This window comes from Colletotrichum abscissum (genome assembly GCF_030869225.1).
Source record: "Colletotrichum abscissum strain IMI 504890 chromosome Unknown Scaffold_94.1, whole genome shotgun sequence".
NCBI classification, from domain to species: domain Eukaryota; kingdom Fungi; phylum Ascomycota; class Sordariomycetes; order Glomerellales; family Glomerellaceae; genus Colletotrichum; species Colletotrichum abscissum.
In genome coordinates this window covers 20,477-39,047 of record NW_026850541.1, presented here as the reverse complement: position 1 = coordinate 39,047, position 18,571 = coordinate 20,477, and the positions used below count along the sequence as shown (strand labels likewise).

The 18,571-nt window shown below is 38.4% G+C and overlaps 4 protein-coding genes across 4 annotated transcripts; 3 read left to right on the top strand and 1 right to left on the bottom strand.

The window, feature by feature from the left end:
• Positions 1-186, top strand: CABS01_16367 (uncharacterized protein; the record flags this gene model as incomplete). Its single annotated transcript, XM_060549698.1, has 1 exon — positions 1-186. The coding sequence occupies one exon, from the start codon at positions 1-3 to the stop codon at positions 184-186; it is 186 nt and encodes a 61-aa protein (XP_060389457.1).
• A 10,253-nt stretch (positions 187-10,439) lies between these two features.
• Positions 10,440-10,700, bottom strand: CABS01_16366 (uncharacterized protein; the record flags this gene model as incomplete). The annotated part of the gene is made up of 1 exon (XM_060549697.1): positions 10,440-10,700. The coding sequence occupies one exon, from the start codon at positions 10,698-10,700 to the stop codon at positions 10,440-10,442; it is 261 nt and encodes an 86-aa protein (XP_060389456.1).
• Positions 10,701-12,743: 2,043 nt separating this feature from the next.
• Positions 12,744-13,649, top strand: CABS01_16365 (NAD dependent epimerase/dehydratase; the record flags this gene model as incomplete). Its single annotated transcript, XM_060549696.1, has 1 exon — positions 12,744-13,649. The coding sequence occupies one exon, from the start codon at positions 12,744-12,746 to the stop codon at positions 13,647-13,649; it is 906 nt and encodes a 301-aa protein (XP_060389455.1).
• A 656-nt stretch (positions 13,650-14,305) lies between these two features.
• On the top strand, positions 14,306-16,206 carry CABS01_16364 (dihydroxy-acid dehydratase; the record flags this gene model as incomplete). Its single annotated transcript, XM_060549695.1, has 2 exons — positions 14,306-14,425; positions 14,545-16,206. 2 exons carry the CDS (start codon positions 14,306-14,308, stop codon positions 16,204-16,206), a joined length of 1,782 nt encoding a protein of 593 aa, XP_060389454.1.
• Between the last annotated feature and the right edge of the window lie 2,365 nt (positions 16,207-18,571).

Sequence of the window (18,571 nt, the reverse complement as noted above, 5' to 3'; positions counted from 1 at the left end):
ATGTATATTTGTTTTTTATTTCTACTTTTACTGGCTGCTCGGGCGATTCTCGATATCGTTTATACAGTATTAATACACAGTATTAGTGGATACTCACACTGTCTCGCTAGACTATTATATATATATATAAGTAAAATTAAAAGTACTAAGGTAAATATCGTGCTTATAAAGGTCGATATTATTTAATAACGGTAACGAGGGTATTTTTAATATTATTATTATAAGTTACTATTACCTAGCGAGCCGTAAACTTAGTTAAATAGTCGGCTTATAAAAGAGTAATATTAAGTATTTAATATTACTATTAATAATCTATAGTTATAAACTTTATAAAAGAGAAAGTTAAAAAGTTAGAAAATCTAAAGAAAATAGTTTATCGAGATAGTAAGAGTATTTAATAATACTATATATTAATATTATATAATTAATATTAAGAACTACCTGAGTAGCTAGTAAAAGTAGAATATAAAAATAAATATAGGTACATATTTACCTACTTAAACCTTTCGTAAAATAAGTAACTTCTTATATAATAATTTAACTATATTACTCTTTTTAATATAAAAACCTCTTTTATATATACTTATTATGCTTATATTTATATATTCTTATTTTTATATAAATATTTTTTTTTATGTTCTTTTATAAGAATATTCCGTATTACCTCGTTAAAGCTATACGTACTAAATAAAACTATATAGCGGCCGTATTTACTTAAATAAGGTAGTATTATAGTTTTACTAAACCGCTAGCAGGGTTAGCACGGGCTAACGTAAGTTCAAACGGCAATAGTATCTATAGTAATATAAGAAGAGAAGCGCGGCATAAGTTATATTAACTAAGGATTAATATAAATTATTATATAATATAGCTCGGGATCTAGCTCCCTAAAAAGAGTAAAGCTATTCCGCACCTATATAAAGGCTATCCCGCACTAATAATAGGCCTACTTAAGAAAATAGTAAACTATACGTAACTATATAGCTATAGTAGTTATAATTAACCCGGAATTTATATTATTCTAGTAGTTTTTTAGGAAAGCATAGCCTCTTCTACTATACTTTTTACTACTATACCTCCTACTTTACCCTATTCTATAACGCGCTTTTTAAAATCAAAATTACGACTTTAAAAACTAGTCTTTGCTCAGGGGAAATATATTTTTAAAGCCTATATTTTAATACTTAGAGAGGTACTTATCCTACTTTAAAAATAATTAAAAAAGGTAGTATTATACATTAAAATAGAAATAATAAGAAGGCGCGCGCCCATAGCCTAATATATAGCTACTACGGCTATACGGTTACGTACAGCCCACTATTTACTTAAGTAGGCCTAGTATAAGTACGGGATAGCCTTTATGTAAGTACGGAATAGCCTTACCCCCTAAAAGCACGCAGATTCTAAAATGTGCGGATAATAACCAGAGTTATTTCCGAGAATCGTATCACCAAATCTTTCTACATATTCTACTTAGCTCATTTTTCTTATACTAATTCGTAATATAGATAACTACTTAGCCTAACAATCTAATAAGAAGCTAACTTAAAAAACAGGATCCCAATCTCACGAATAAGCTTAGAAAACGATTTAAAATTAAATAATATAAAAAGTTACGAACTATTAACTAATAGTCGTAACGAACAATAAGAGTAGCAGTACAGTCGTACGAATAGAATAGTAATTTAAAGGTTTAGCAGTCTCGCTTTCTATCTAAAATTTCCTTACCTATAAACCGCTAAAAGTCTAAAAGTTAAATCGGTTAAGTTTAAAGTCTACGGCACATATAGCATTTATAATATACCTCTACCTAAAAGCCGGGTTAACGCTACCAGAGTCCAGGGCCAGTAACTTTTAGAAATAAGATCGAGAATCGGATCGGGATTTTTCACAGTTTTTTATAAAGAACCACCAACCATAAGTAATATACTACTATCTTCAATAGCGTTTTTCAAATTCATTTACTAAAACTAGCTAGGACTACATCCTATCTAATAAGTCATTAATTATATTTACATAGCGCCGTAGTCACTTAAACTAAACCTATTAATAAGAAAAGTTCTAAATATTACTAAGAGCACTTAGATCAGGCAAGCTATAAAATCACTATATATAAACTTAGCAGCACACATTCAAGCATAGTTTCACTAATAAAAGTAATTTATATTTTATAGCTTAAGTATACGCATAGATATATAGCGTTTACCTATCGGCTTTTATCTACTCTAAAGACCTACATATACTACTTCTCAAATACTTAAATTTTAGACCTTAAGTATCACTATCCAACTAGTATTTTCTATACTAAATCCCTCTCGTTAACTACTTAACGTTACTTAGATTATTATCGAACGTATCGGCCCGCCGCTAATTAACGAGATTAGTATTCTATCTAAAAAATCGCTATTATAAAATAACGCAATCAACTTTAAACAGAAGTCCCGAAGTTCTAAAATAACTTTAAACTCTCTTATAACCTAGATTTTACTTAAAGCTCTCTAAGTAACTAGCCAAACGATTAGGATAAACGCGCAAACTATTACTAAATTCACTTCGACTATTACAAATACGGCAGGCACACAACTATACTAAAACGGATCGAGGATAGGATATATACTTATAGCCGTATTAATAATAGAAACGAGACGACTAACGCTAATAGTAACGACACTATTAAAAAGATTAGCTATTTTAAAATTAAAAAAGCTAACTATTACTACGTAGAGTCTTTAAAAGGACTTATATATTACTAAGGACAAAAAAAAAAACGATACCGTAAATAAACCTCTTTTAAGCCGCGTACTACTAAGCCTAAAAAAGTAGTAGACCGCACACTAGCACGTTAAGTACTATATTCGTTATAACATAGCTAACGTACGTCCTTTTATAAATTCTAAGATTTAAAGAGCCGAACCCCTAGCGTACCGTAACTAGTTACGTAAGTTTCCATTAAAACGAAACAGGGTTATAAAGAAACTAAGTAATAATAAAATACGCTAGACCCCATATCGCCGTAATAATAATAACGATTATAGTTAGTCTAAATAATAGCGACCCGAACTTAAATATCATAAAATACTAAAAAAGTAAAGCGAGTTTAATAAAAGTTATAGCTATATAATACGCCGCGTTATAAATATAAAATATTTACTAAATCTTAGTATCCGCGCTTTATATTTCTTATTATTAAAACTAACCTTTATAAATACTTCTATACTAAACAGGCCAAGGCCCGCGAAATACTTACCTAGACTATTTAAAAGAGCTTAAAAAGCGTATTAGATTATATTTATTACCTTAATTTAGGATCCATTAGGCTCACCTATACACGTTACTATAGATAGCAAGGTAGTTATTATTTAGCAAAAAATAGGATAGACGAGTTAATATAAAAAGATAGAGACACTAAGCTCCCTAAAATTTATTAAGAACTTACTAACATTATTATAAAAAACCTATCGTCCTAGCTAGGCTAATAAACTACGCAAAACCGGATATATAAGCAGGCTAGGCTACACAAGTACGCGAAAATCTATATATAAACGTTAGCTACCTTATATTCGTATTTAAGTAGTCTTTAAACAGTCTTTAATTATAATAAAAATATTAAGAAGAGGGCAGTAGCATAGGTAGCATACTAAGAACATAATAATAATACCTAGCGCAGCTAGCTAACGATTAAATAACGGAGTTTCGTCGTAAGCGGTTTCTATCATTATAAATACTACCGTAGCTTATAAGAACAAAATAATATTTAGAGAATATTAATCTATAAAATAACGAGGTTAATTATGCGATTAGCGTACGAAGTCTAGCCCTTCTAAAAAACAAACATCTTCCTTAAAAGCGACTACGGAAGTAATAAAAAATACTAAGTAAGAAGGAAACCCTTTTATCTAACATTATAAGAATTATGGTTAATACTCTAAACTATCCCTATTACAATAACAATCCGCCAATAATTTAAACTCTAGTTTTTATTTCGAGGGGTTCTATACAAAGTTTATCCCAATATAATTATTAGCCCAGTTTAGGGGTTTAGTCGTTTTATTATTAGCTTTAGTATACTAGCCCTGCGCGTATACTACGGCCCCTAAACTATACCTAACTAAACTATTAAATATTCAGACGTTATATCGGTATATAAAAGGGTCGGTCTCCAATAAGCTCATTCTCTAGCTTATATATTTTATAAAATAAGCTTATAGCTAATAATCCTAATTCTAGTCGAGGCTAGAATAATTTCTATATCACGGTTATATCATAATAATAATTCTTTTATAGTACAACGTTATCTCCATAGCTCGGGCTAATCCGGCTACTTTAGGAGTCACATCGTAATAGAACTATCTAGGCTTCTTATTAATTAAAACTACCTAACAGCCTTAACTAAGCAAAATTAAGAACACCCAGTAACCTCATACCGCCCAAGATCTCTAATAATATAATAAAGAATCGAAGGGTATACCTAATTACGTCTTTACTATGATACTATAGCATAAGCGAAGGAAGGCTAGATTATAAGCTATAGTAAGAATATCATTATTTTTTATAAGATCTCTTAACTAGGGCCCAATAATAAGCCCGCATAGATTCGCATTACTATACTTAATCTTTCGTTATTTTAATTAACACTTACGAGCCGTTACGGTTAGGTCCTACGTAGCGACATTATAGTTCTATATTTAAATTAAAGAATAAGCTAAGTACTACAGCTCTTAGCCCTTATAAAACTATTAAATATAATAAGGTAATATACCCCGCAAAAATACGCGAGGTTAGCTTTATATCGACTCTCGCTTAAGTCTTTATATAATAATAGGTATAGCACTAAGCAACGCACTACTCATTCTTTTATAGCTACAGGCTAATATTTCTAACTATAAACTCTAGGTTAGAGTATCATAAGGCACTATCTCTATAAACCAAAATATTAAATAGGCTTTGCTAAATATCCGACCTAACGTTATAATAAGTATCGGAATAAGCTAATATACCCCCTAAACTAAATAAATTAAAACTTTTAGTTAAGAGAACCGGGCTACGAGCGGGCGGGACGGAAGCTTATAAGTAGAGGCGGAGCCGAAAAGCAGCTTAAGCGCATCCTAAGCTACTTATACCAAATCTCCAAAAGAGCAGTAAACCGCCGTACGAACAATCGGGGTACTAAAAGTAGTAGTAAATAAGTACTAATTTAATCCCACGGTTTAATTATTACGCAACTTAAAAGACAAAAAGCTTAAAAAGACCTACGATTTATTCAAAAGCTTTAAGCATATATTAGTTAAGGATACAAATTCCGTAATTCGACTAGCTAACTAAAAATAAAAAACACGTACATATCGCGTTAAGCGAAGTATTAATACACACTAAGAATATCGAACTAATACCTATTTACTACGATTATTAAAAATTAAATATACGTAATTAACATTCTCTTCGAACTAAGCATAACTTATACGTTTTATCGTTTAAACCATCTAGTCCCTAGAAACTATTTATATATACTATGCACGGCTTATTTATAATTAAAGTACGATACTATTTAAAGATATCTAGTTAATGTTTTATCTTAGTAATAAGATTATTAACTCAGAAATAATTACTAAATCTTATTTCATCAATATTACACGCTAAATCAGTCAGTACAAATTGCTACCTAAGAGCTTCTACGAGTCTTTCCCAGATAGCCAAAAAGTAACTCACGGACATCGAAGCCCTTATACTACGCAAAGCACGTAGTTTATTATGCAAGTAATAGTTAAAGAAAACTAGGCATAGATCTCAGGAGACCCTATATATTTAAATCAAATAGATCAGTACTCTTATAAAATACTAAGTATTATCTTCCAGGTTATTAGTTTAGGGCAGTACTAACGATAGCTCTATATATTATACAATTTTCCCTAAAACTAAATTTACCCTAACGAACTTATTCTAAAATAACCTATATTAAGACTAAAACAGCTTAGTAAGCTAAACCTCTATTATTTCGTAAGCTTATCTAATAAGTACTCAGATCCGAGGTATAAACAATTCTATACAAAATATTAAGTTAAGTTCTTAAGCTATATCTTAAACTAGTAAGTCTTAGCCCTAACCTTACCCTACGTTACTCTCTACCTAACTCAGTACCCTTACAGCCTTATTAAATACGATACCTTAGCATATTCTACCTTACCTAGACCCTAATATAATATTAAGCATATTAACCCGTAGCTATACGCAATTATACCTAAACTTCGCCTTTTGCCATCCCTCTTTTCGGACCCCCCCCCCCCCCCCCTAGTATATAGTTTACCTATCCTATTATAATAAAACCACTCCTTAAAAAGCGTATATATAATAACTTAACACTACGGTTACTAAGTAGCTTATTACTAATATCTCTAGTAATATCACAAAGCTTATACTATATCGCTCATTAGCAATATAAATAATATTAAGTATAAAAACTACTCCTCAAAACTAATATTACTAATACAATAAGTCTTAATTTCTAAACAGATCTAGAGATCATCCACGGCTACTTAACTTCGTATATTAAAACTATAACTATTCTTTAACTAAAATAAGATCTAAAAGCCCCATAAAAGCAGTTCTAGCCTATATAAAGAACACTCGCTATACATTTATCAATATTAAAAACTTCTATTAGCAAAATCCTTACTTTCTTAATACGGACCTCAAAAGCCACCTCTAAACGCTATCTTAACATTATTTTAATAACCGTTAAAATTAAGCCTAGCGGTTTTAGGGGCTCTAGTTTATTCGCCCGAGTTACTTATAACAATAGTAAAAGTATAATCTACTTTTTAAGTACCTAAACTAGGGCAGAATACCCTACTTACCTTCGTATTTACCATTATATACTAAATATAATTATATAAAAAGTCTCCGCGGGCCTATCTTCAGAAATTAAGCTCATTTTCTAAGTTCGATACTTATCTTACTATACTCTAAAATCTATTAATTTACTTTATTTTAATATACTCCATACTAATTTACCTCATATTACCCTAAATTTATACCGATATTATTTATTTAAAATAGTATACCGTACTTTTAGTAATCAATCGAAGTAGTCGGGCATTCTAATTATTAACTTAGAAGTCTATATATACTCAGAAACTCCTTCAACTAAGCTAAGCTTACTCCTCACTACTAAATAAAGAAGTTCGTATTATATTTTATCGCAGGGTATCATACCAGATTACTAATACAATTTAAGACCTACTTTTAGCTACTCCTATCGTAATAAGCATATATAAGCTCAAATTTTATAACCGCGAAGTCGGACTAACCGCGGGAAAAAACTATTAAATAATTTAATTATAGCATAGTACTTATTCCCTATTAGTAATATCTATTTAGCAGCCGTAACTTTATTTACCTACGTAATATATATCGAACCTACGTTACGGTAAGTATCCTTTAGACCTAGCTAAAAAATAGGCCGGTCTTAGCAATAAACGTCGTAATTATAATAAAAAGCCTACCGAGCAAACCACTTATCTAGTCAGAATAAATACCTAAGCACTAGGGCTCGGAACTTAAAAAGGCAGTCTTACCTATTCAATTTCTATATATAAGTATTAGTTAAAGGATCACAAACTCTTACTAAAAGTAGCTAGCTACCTTATATATTATTTATAATATTATAGGGTTAGCGAAAGCCTAAGTAAGGGAGCAATGCTATCTAACAAAACTACTAAATTAAAGAAAAAGCTAATAGAGAGATATATTACCTAAATCGGAGTACCCCAAGACACTTAGACCAAAATAGAAATAAGCAAAATAAATAAATCTAAATATTATAATTACTCATACTTAACCGTCCTTTTTTTCAGAAAGGATTCTTATAAGGGTATACCTTTACACCGACTTTAGGCACGTCCTCTAGTCCCTTTCTCAGGTAATATATGCACAACGCGGCTACTTAAGCTTTTCTTATCGTTACTCTTATTATTCTAACTATTACTTCCCTCTGAGATAGTCTAGCACTTCTATAAAGGGAAGTAGCCAAAAAACTACCGCTTATAGAATTTAGGTTTAGCTTCCTTTTCTAATAGCAAATTTAATTTAATTAATAATCGAGCTACGAACTCTATTAGAACACGCTATTAGTTAGAATCTAGCACTAATATTAGTAGTAAATAAGCCTCCTCTAGTATAAACCGCGCTCCTATTATCATATCTATCTAAGAATCTATAGCGCCGATTAGCCTCTAAAAATCCCTAATCACAATTCCTATTTAGTAGTTAACGCCTATTTCGTTACATAAGCTATATTAGCATAGTTAAATAAACACCGAACATATTGCAAAGATTATTAAGAAACTTTACTAAGCTACGCAATTGCTTATAGCGGCTAACGTCGCTTATTATATCGGTCTATAAGAGGAGTTATATAATTATTATTAAAGTTATATACGTAGCCATAGCATAGAGAAATCGGCTTAATACTAGCCGGAGTTTATTAAAGATAAGTTCAGAAATAGAACTAACGCTATCTTAGAAATAATTTACCGAGGTTATATTAACATAGTTAAATTAAGCTTAGAATAGAAGCTCTTAGTAAGGTTCGACCAAGTCCGTAACTAGCTCGGCTATAGTGGACTTATTATATTTCTTTAACTTAGCCTAGAAGTTACAATTTATTTAAAGGCCCTTAAAATAATCCTAAAGCTTCTCGATTATCCTAATACGCCGACCTTCTTAAGTACCGAGATCCTAGCTAAAATTTACAATATTATAATGTAACGAAACGTAATATTAAAGGCACTAACTTATCTAACACTTCGAGACGTATAAGAGGCCTAAGGTATTTTATAAAATAATTCTTAACGGTCGTAATACAAAAGACTAATATAATTCCAGCCGTAATCCTTTAGCACTATTACTTATAGCCGTAGCGAGCTACTAAAGATGAGCGTATTAGAGGAAGATAGTTACTTAAGGCGATAGAGGAGGTTCGGAATTTCTAAAATCGCCAAATCGCATTTTAACTCAATTAAAGAACTAAAAGGAACTAAGTTAGAAGGTACAAAGCCTAGCTAAACTTAAGGAATCGTCTATACGCGAGATCTAGAGAGATCTAAGCCTAATATAATCCCCTAATAAGAAGTGCATATACAAAATTTAAAAATATATTAAGAATCCAGACTAGTTCTATCATTATAATATCTTGCTAATAAGTAAAAAAGGTCGCTTAAGCTTAATATAGCTTCACTAATTAGGCTATAGAAGTCTCTATTCTTCTAAAAAGTTATAAATCTAATATTAATATTATAATTCGTAGGTTATATAGATTATAACATGTCTAGACTTTAACTTAAATAAAAACGCAAGAGATATATAAGACCACCTAAAAACCTAAAATTCGGTTACATAGCAAAATCAAGCCTAAGTTATAAAAAAGGGAGAATTAAAGCCACGAATCTCAATACTATTATATTTAATCTAGTCTAGAAAAGACGTTCTTATTTTACAGTTAACCCCAAAGTACGTCTCTCCCTGCGCAACCACTATAGCCATTCTCTGCGCTTAATCCCTTTAGGCGGCTTGTGCGCCTAGAAAGCTTCATTGAATCTCTCAGATCGCGGTGCTTAGACCTCTTAGTATATTATGATCTCCAAAGTAATTTCATAGCGAGGGAAGATGCCGCTCAGGTGTGGAACTGGAAGATGAGCCATAGACTGCGCCGTGGTAGTGTTCAGGCTACTGCTCTAGTTAGAGAGTAATCTCTTCAATTAGAGAGGACTGAGCGCCTTCCCCGACTGAAGCATTTTAAAAGGTTTTAGTACCTGGAGCTCATAGCTCAGCTTTCCTTGCGGCCAACACTGATTTGATATTGAATGAAGTTTTTGGTTTCTAATAGCGGTATGCATTAGAGAGATCGATATCGAATTTATAGGTGCGAGAAGACACCCACTGACTATCAGCGGATGTCGACCGCTCTTCAGACATGTCGCCAGAGGAGTGACTAATATTAGCCTCCGACGTAGCATCATCGAGTATATCGAGTTCCTCAGTCTTAGCGTGAGCGTTTTCTGGGCATCGCAGGATGGCAGTCAGGGCGACGGATGAGAATGAGAGGGGGGCCGGGGACTGATTACGACCAGCAGCTAAGTGAGCATTCTTCTCCGAGGACGGAGACTCAGGAACTCTGCTGGGTGACTTCAATGGCGCATTAGCATAAGATCGTGGGTGAAACACTAAGATGGCCGGAGGCGGAAAGGGCTTCAGAACTAGAACGCCAACCATTGTAATTAAGTCCGGGTAGGTTTGTTATTATGAAATGTAGAACACTGAGGTGAAATACGAACACTGGGGATGGAATGGCAATGCTCATCGATACTGGGATTTTGAGTAAGTTTTCCCATCGCTAGGTTTCCAACTTTCCGCAGCTACATGGAATCGGACTTAACGCCATGACTTTAGTATTGCTGGAAAGTTGCGAAGGCTTGAACGCTAGATACATCACTATGGTTCTGCATCCAAGTGTTGTCGCCTTGAGCGCGATATCGATAGGTAATATCGCCCCAATGATATTGTCCATTACGGGATCGATTTTCCAAAATGTCAAAAGGAAGAAAGTCAAAGTCGTCTCCAATGGGGTTTAAAGATGCCAAAACCTGAGCGTCCCGCATGAACCGAGCCCTGAAGTGGGATGTCTCGAAAAACGCAAAGCCGTTCATTTTGCCAAGATCATCCTGTCCAAAGACGGTACCAAACAAGATGCTTAGAGAGAGGTAAAATAGTGCGTGTAGCTGTGATTTCTTCATTCTTGTCGTGGGTTGAAGTGGGCTGGCTAAGCTGTAGTAGAAGATGACGGTGGTTGGAAGAGTGAACGTAGCTGGTTGTACTACGGCAGGAAACTAATTACTCATGGAAAAGAGAACATACGACACCAATGTAATATTGGCGCGGATGACCGGTTGGCGAGTGGAGATGATCAGCCCGTGGCGTGTCGCCAGAAAATAATACATGCGCACAAGCTGGACATCAAGATCGCTCGTTTTGGTTTGATATTGTCATACTGAAGGATTGAAACCAATGACTGTATCATGGCGTTGAGAAATGGTCATTTAAGCGCTTGTGTGTTTGAGTTTGGGGATATTGCCTTGTTGGGTTCAATGCGAAAACACATCTCCTCTAACTCTGTGGGCTCGGAAACCGCATTGTGCTAGTTGGCTCGGGTTCTTTGCCTTTGTATTGGGCAACCTGCAGGAATGCTCGTTTAGGAAGTGAAGGGTCGCTAGCTGTTGCACTTCCGTGAAGTCAGGATTAGGTTCTTGAGGCTAGAAACGCCAACTTCCGGTTGGAGCATTTGGACGATCTGCCATGCCACACAAGCAGCCCAGACTGCATGCTTCAGATGGTTGTCAGCCTATGAGCTTGGGTTACATGGACCTCTTCTAAATTGGGAAGAAAAGGTCCTTGATACTTAGGTTTTACAAAATCGCGCGCTGACTTGGAAACATAGAACTGGCCTTTGTTTGGTGTAATTACTGTTGAACAGTCAACTACCTTACGATAGAAGTTTTGTGAGGTATTAGTTCGCACGACTGCAAGTAAGCTTCAAATGAAGAGGTTTTAATCAGGAGTTTCTTCAGCGTAGTTACAATAATGGGATGGAACCGCCAAACTCTGTCCAAGCATCGGCCACGGTATCTTAGCGCCATGCAGAACAGCCTCAGCTGTGTTTCCCCCAGTGCCTTCACCCCACCCCCATCTCCATTACCCCGCCTGCCCATCTGTTTTCAAGTCTAATCCAGAAACGGAGTTTCGTTTACCTTCAAAAAGAATTCGAAAAACACGTATGTGGCTCGAGCAAGTGATGTTGCAGGAGCAACTGGAAAGATGCCATGGATACCTGCCATCAAATCGATCGAGCTGCACACTTCACTTGCCGCCATTTCCATCTATGTGGGGGCGATGTAGGCTTCGTAAGCAATTTCCACCCGAGGGACGTCAGCTAATGACGATCTCACTGGAATGCAGCCAGGTAACACAAGACATGTTTGCAAACACTTTGGTATAGTGTGACCATTGGTCACGTCCCGCGATGCATGCCCAGGCGACAGATGTGCAAGGATGCTTCACTGTCAAATTCTATCAAAAGAACTTAGTTCGCATAGAAATAAAAGAATGACTACTAGAGTCTGCTTTCAAATAAATGGGGCGGAGTCACTTATCCCTGCGTGGACCAAAAAGTAGTTCATATTTCGCATGACCGGCATGGAGTTGGACCACCGCCTACGCCGCCATCCAACGGACCTGGAGACTGCCTGCTTTGCTTCCTCCATCACTCAAACGTATGCTGGCAAAGGGAAACCTCCTTTTTCCCGGTTATACCCTGCCTCTTCCTTTTCTCAAAGACGTTTTTCGAATGTTTGTGTCGCATGTCGCTATGAGTATCATGGTAATCAATTAGCGACCGGCCTGATTGAAGGGCTTCTACCACCATTCAGGCTATGGCTTCATTGTAAATTGTCCATCCGACATCAAGCAGTCTGAGGATGGTAAATACCTTTAGTGCCTAGAGTGGTCTAAGTGGAACTGGTGATTCGGAGGTTAATTAAAACGCAATTCGGCAATTGGCTAAAAAAGAAAAAAGTGGACTCCGAAGTTTGGGGCCAGGTACAGACTGCTTCAACTCTTTTCTCGTTGTTGGGGCTCCGTATTGCGAACCTCACTTTTCAAGAATCCCATCGTCGACTTGAAAGACATTCACCCTCATGGGCAAGCGCATTATCTTTACAGGCGGTTCCGGTGTCGCTGGCCGCTGGGTAATCCAAGAGCTTCTACGCGAAGGCCACGAGGTGATGAATCTCGACATTGCCCCTCTCGACAGCCCCGCAGTTCATACGATGAGGTGCGACGTCAGCGATGCCGGCCAAGTGTACAGCGCGCTTCACTCGCAATTACGGCTCAGCCAGCCTCTTGAGAAGTCTTCCGTTCCCGATGCTGTCATTCACTTTGCCGGATACGCCCGACCTCTACTCGCTCCAGACAGCGAAGTCTTCAAGACAAACGTCAACAGCATCCACAACGTAATCGAAGCCGCATGCAAGTTAGGTGTCAAGAAAATAATCTTGGCGAGTAGTGTCTGCGTCTACGGAGTCACGTTCGCAGAAGAACATCGGAAATTCATCTCGTTCCCGATCGACGAGGAGGTCGACTGCAATCCCACCGACCCTTACGCACTTTCCAAGGTCGTTGGAGAAACTATTGCGAGGAGCTTTGCAAGTCGGTTCGGGGTTGACATCTACTGCTTCCGTATCGGAGCTGTCATTGAGCCTGAGAAGTATGCTGAAAACTTTTCTGCATACATCAACCAGCCGGAGTCTTGGGATGTCCACGGATGGTCCTACATAGATGCCAGAGATCTTGGCCAGATGTGCCATCTTGGTATTGAGAGAGACGGCTTGGGCTGGCAGGTCTTTAATGCGACGAATAACAACATCACAAACACCGAAAACACAACGGCGTTCTTGAGCCGCATTAGTCCGTCAACGCCTTTCACTCGGGAGATGGGTGAGCGCGAGGCCCCGATGTCTAACAAGAAAATTCAGGCCTTGTTGGGATTTAGGGAGGAACACCCGTGGACGAGACACGTTCCCATCACCAAAAAGACTGTGTGAGAGACAAGTAAAGAGAATTGTGAAAACGAGGGTCATTAGCCAGCGGCGATCATGTTGCACCTTACGCTGATTTCTATTGCAATCCTCAATGGTAAAAGACTTCTTTTGGCTGTCTATAACAAGATACCATTCGGGCTCCTTCATGACGTCGCTATCCCCTGATGTCTTGAGATATCCGGTAGACGTCCGTTTCTCGGAATCAAGAACCCGCAAAGTTTGCCGGACTTATGCCCGAGTCGGTGCGGGGTTCACCCCCAACACTTATCAGCGTGGCTTGCTCCACTGCACCGCCTTCTGAAGTTCCAACAAATCGAAATCGACCTATTTTGATTAGTCGTTACTTTTCTGTGGAGAGGGTCCATCAAAAACCCAGCTTTCTCTTCGTAAACCAACATTGCGTCCATATTCTTTGATTGGGGGCACACTGATATCGTGAGGAAATCGGTCGGGCTCTACCCAGACTACCCCGCACCCCACGTTGTGTGGATGTTTGTCTGTAGCCGGACCGACCAAGCAATATTGAAACTACCTTACTCGTCATACCTGAGTACTTAACTTCTCTTTTTTGAGATTCTGACTATTCTTCACTTGTAAAATTACTTTTGAGTCGACTGTCAGACCTCTGATCCTCGTCGAGTTGTTGCAAATCATTCAAGATGAATTCAAATTTCGATGCGGTTCATCCGGCTGCCGGAGAGGATCAAGGACACCACGACCCTCGATATGTCGAGTTTCCCATTGCGCCGAATGATGCCACCTGGGAAGATGGACAACCGGTCCTCAACAAGTATTCCACATTTCTCACTCGCGAACATGACTTCCCTGGTGCTAAGGAAAGACATCGCCCTGGCTCGTACCTTCTGTGCATTCAGACTAACATCATTGACTTTTGCAGGCCATGCTGTATGCTTCGGGAGTTCCTAACGAGGAGATGATGCAGAGGAGTCCTCAGGTTGGTGTTGCTTCAGTATGGTGGGAAGGGAACCCGTGCAATATGCACCTCCTCGACTTGGGAAAGACCATCAAAGATGCCATCAAGAAGAAGGGGTACATTGCCTGGCAATACAGCACTTTGGGCGTATCAGATGGTATTGCCCAAGGCAATGAAGGCATGAGGTTCTCTCTGCAGTCACGCGAGCTCATTGCAGACAACATCGAAACCATAACTTGCGCGCAGGCACACGACGCCACTGTAGCCATACCCGGATGCGATAAGAACATGCCAGGCTGCGTCATGGCAGTTGCCAGGCACAATCGTCCATCTGTCATTGTCTATGGAGGCACTGTTGCTGGTGGGTACTGCGAGGTGTTGAAGAAGCCCATCGACATTGTGACTTGTTACGAAGCTCAGGGGGCCTACCTGTTCGGCACGCTGGGCTCTTGGTCCGATGACAAGTCTGTCACGCCGGAGGAAATCCTGTCATCCATCGAAAAGGGAGCTGTTCCAGGTCCAGGTGCGTGCGGTGGCATGTACACTGCGAATAGCTTGGCTACAATCATTGAAACTCTGGGTCTATCGGTCACTGGCTCATCGAGTACTCCGGCAGCTTCTCCAATCAAGATGAGAGAAGCAGTCAAGGTTGCTGATGCTATTGAAGTTTGCTTGCGTCGCAACATCCGGCCGAGGGACATACTCACCCAAGAGTCATTTGAGAATGCCCTCGTCATTACGATGGCACTAGGAGGATCCACCAACTCCGTTCTACATACTCTCGCAATGGCCAGAGCAGCTGAGGTGCCCCTCAATCTTGAGGACTTCCAACGAGTCTCTCGCAAGACGCCCTTCATTGCCAATCTGAAACCGAGCGGTAAATACGTCATCGAAGACCTATTCCGTATCGGTGGAGTACCATCGGTCACCAAGCTTCTCATTGCAGGAGGTCTCCTCGACGGAAAGACGCTCACGGTCACTGGGAAGACTCTCGAGGAGAACGTTGCCTCGTGGCCATCTTTGCCACTTGAACAGGATATTATTCGGCCACTGTCCGATCCCATCAAGCCCGCTGGACACCTCGTCGTGCTACATGGAAATATCGCTCCAGGCGGTGCAGTGGCCAAGATCACAGGGAAAGAGGGACTTCGCTTCGAGGGCGAGGCACGCTGCTTCAACAAGGAGTCCGAGCTTGTCACGGAGCTCAACGCCGGCAACATTCCGAGGGACAGGAACATTGTCCTTGTCGTCCGCTACGAGGGGCCGAAGGGCGGTCCTGGCATGCCTGAACAGCTCAAGGCATCCGCGACTCTGATTGGAGCCAACCTCAAAAACGTGGCGCTCATTACCGACGGCAGATATTCTGGCGCCAGTCACGGTTTCATCGTGGGCCATATTGTCCCTGAGGCAGCTGTCGGCGGGCCCATCGCCGCTATCAAGGACGAGGATATAATCTCAATCGATGCTGAGACATGTATAATTAGTATGAATGTAGCTGACGCTGACGTCGAGGAGAGACTGCGTCAGTGGAAGGCTCCCAGGCCTCCCGTGACAAGAGGCACTCTGGCCAAGTATGCTCATTTAGTATCTAGCGCCTTAGATGGGGCCGTGACCGACTTGTTCTAGACTGGGTGGTCTGTAATGTACAAGCTATCTTATGTATTGAGTTTTCGTCGACTTTTTATTTAACCGTGGTCATTATTTCTCTTCCCAAACCGTACGCAAAACCGTCTTCAGCTTTCCCACCTCGAATAACTTAAGTAACGCGGATTACAGCGCGATTACGGACTTCTCGCCGACTTGACCCCCACAATAGCCTCCACGTAGCAGGGTAATACCACGACGCGGGGTTAGATATCCACTAGGAGATTTACCCTATCTAGCGACATATTCTTCTGAGTCGACATTAGTTTAGCTTAGTGGAGACTATCTAGGTAGCCGGTAAGATTAATTCAGGTATATATGGCTTTGATAACATTAATGTCCCATTCTAAAGTCGCGAGATTATGTGAACGTGGGTTGAAAAAGTTTCTAATCACAGAAAAGTGCTACCTAAAGTCGTAAAGGTGAGCTGGTTTATGTTCTAAACGTAAAGCCAGCCCTTTCCCGCCTAGAGCTCTTTTTATAAAATCTTCTACTCCGTACCTATTGCCCAAATAATTTTAACTCTAAATAACAAGTAGGCAGATAGGCTATAGCGGTAATAATAAGCGTTATTTCGTTAGCAATATTACCCCTAGATTCGCTAATTAAGCCGCCTAAGGGTCCCATAAACTAAGTCTCGACTATACCCATACACTATACAACTACCCCGACTAAAAATGCGACACTAGCTCTAATACTAAGAGGCAAGCGGCTCGGGTCGTTCTAACTATCGAGATCGTAATTAGCAAAGTCTCCACGTCAAAAGATAGAATGTTCTATAAGTAAGATGATAAAGTAGCTCGTATACTAATAGCCTAGCAAGCTAAAAAAGTTTTATAAATAAGTATTTAGCTAGCTACGACTACCGAGAGCTAGGCCAATTATAATAGCAAAACAGAGGAAAGTCTAAAGAAACCGAGGTATTTAGGCAAAAGGACGAGCTATTTACTGGAATAAGATGGCCGCAGAGTAGAGGGAGATGATGTTAGTGTTAATACTACTGAAGGAGAAGATAACGAGTAGAAACTTAGTAAATCCGCGCGGGTATAATATGTCTTAGATTAAGAATCCAAGACCCTAGTTCTTATATACGTCTTTCTAGGCCGTCTAGTTATTTAGGGAGCTAGCTACTATAGCGCTAGTAATTATACTAATAAAGGTAGGAATAGTAATACCTAGTATCGTGAGTGTAAAGACTTTAAATCTGGATATATTAGTCGGGTACTAGACGTAGTAGTCAGATACTATAGTGGCCTATAAGGCAGAACTTCTATAAATAATGGTAAGAAGTAAGAGGGCGCTAGTAAAAAGGTCGGCGCCCGTAACCTAGGCCGGCGTGATGTCGTCAGTATACGGGCTAACTATACTAAAGATAATTATAAAGATGATAAAGTAAATAAGCTACGCGTAGCACTTATAAATTAAGATATAGCGTAAGCTAAGAAAGCTAACTAAAAGAGATACGATGGTGATGATGATGATACTGACGACTAGCGAAATACAACTATTAGCTACGGCAGTTAGAACTAATCCGCTACTAATAGAGCCGACCGATACCTATCTAAGCTATTCTAAGCTATTTAAGAAAGTAATAAGTTTATTTAGCTACTAGCTAAAGCTAAATCGTAAGACGGAGATTTAACATAGACCAGTTACTATACTAAACGTAGCATAGTATCTAAATACGGCGCCGCTAAGGATAGAACTAAAGATATAAATAAGAATAGCCCGCTATAAATTAAGACTAAACTCCTAGCTAAGAAATCTAGTAGCAAAATAGCAAATACCTATCGTACTACTTATCTACAGAAAAGCTATAGTTAGCTCTTCGTACTACTTAACGGGCCTCTTATCTACGTCCGTTTTGCGGTTAATAGCATACGACTCGACCCCTAGAGCTTTATCTATTTTACCCTTAAAGCGTCGTAAAGCGGCTAAAATACTACCCTCTTTCAGAAAGTCGCCGCTACCCGCTTCGAGCAAAGCTTAAGGCAACGTCTTTTTACCTATACCTTTCTTTTCGAAGCGTTCTATAGTAAAAGGCCGTCGTCGTGACCGGGATTTTCGTTCTTAGTATTAATTTAGTATAAAGTTACAAAAGGACTAGGGTTAATAAAAGTAATAACGTATTAAATAAGACCCGGTTAACGAGGCTATAAATCTCTTAATATAAAAAGGCTACTAATACGGGGATCTAATATTATATTAAATTATCTAACTCCCGCCTAGCCAGAGCACTCGTGTATATATAAATTTTTATTATTATTTTAGTAGGCTTATCTTTAATACTACTTACCTTCCTAAGTAGACGCCCTAATACCTAGCAAAAGTAATTTACGGGTTTCTA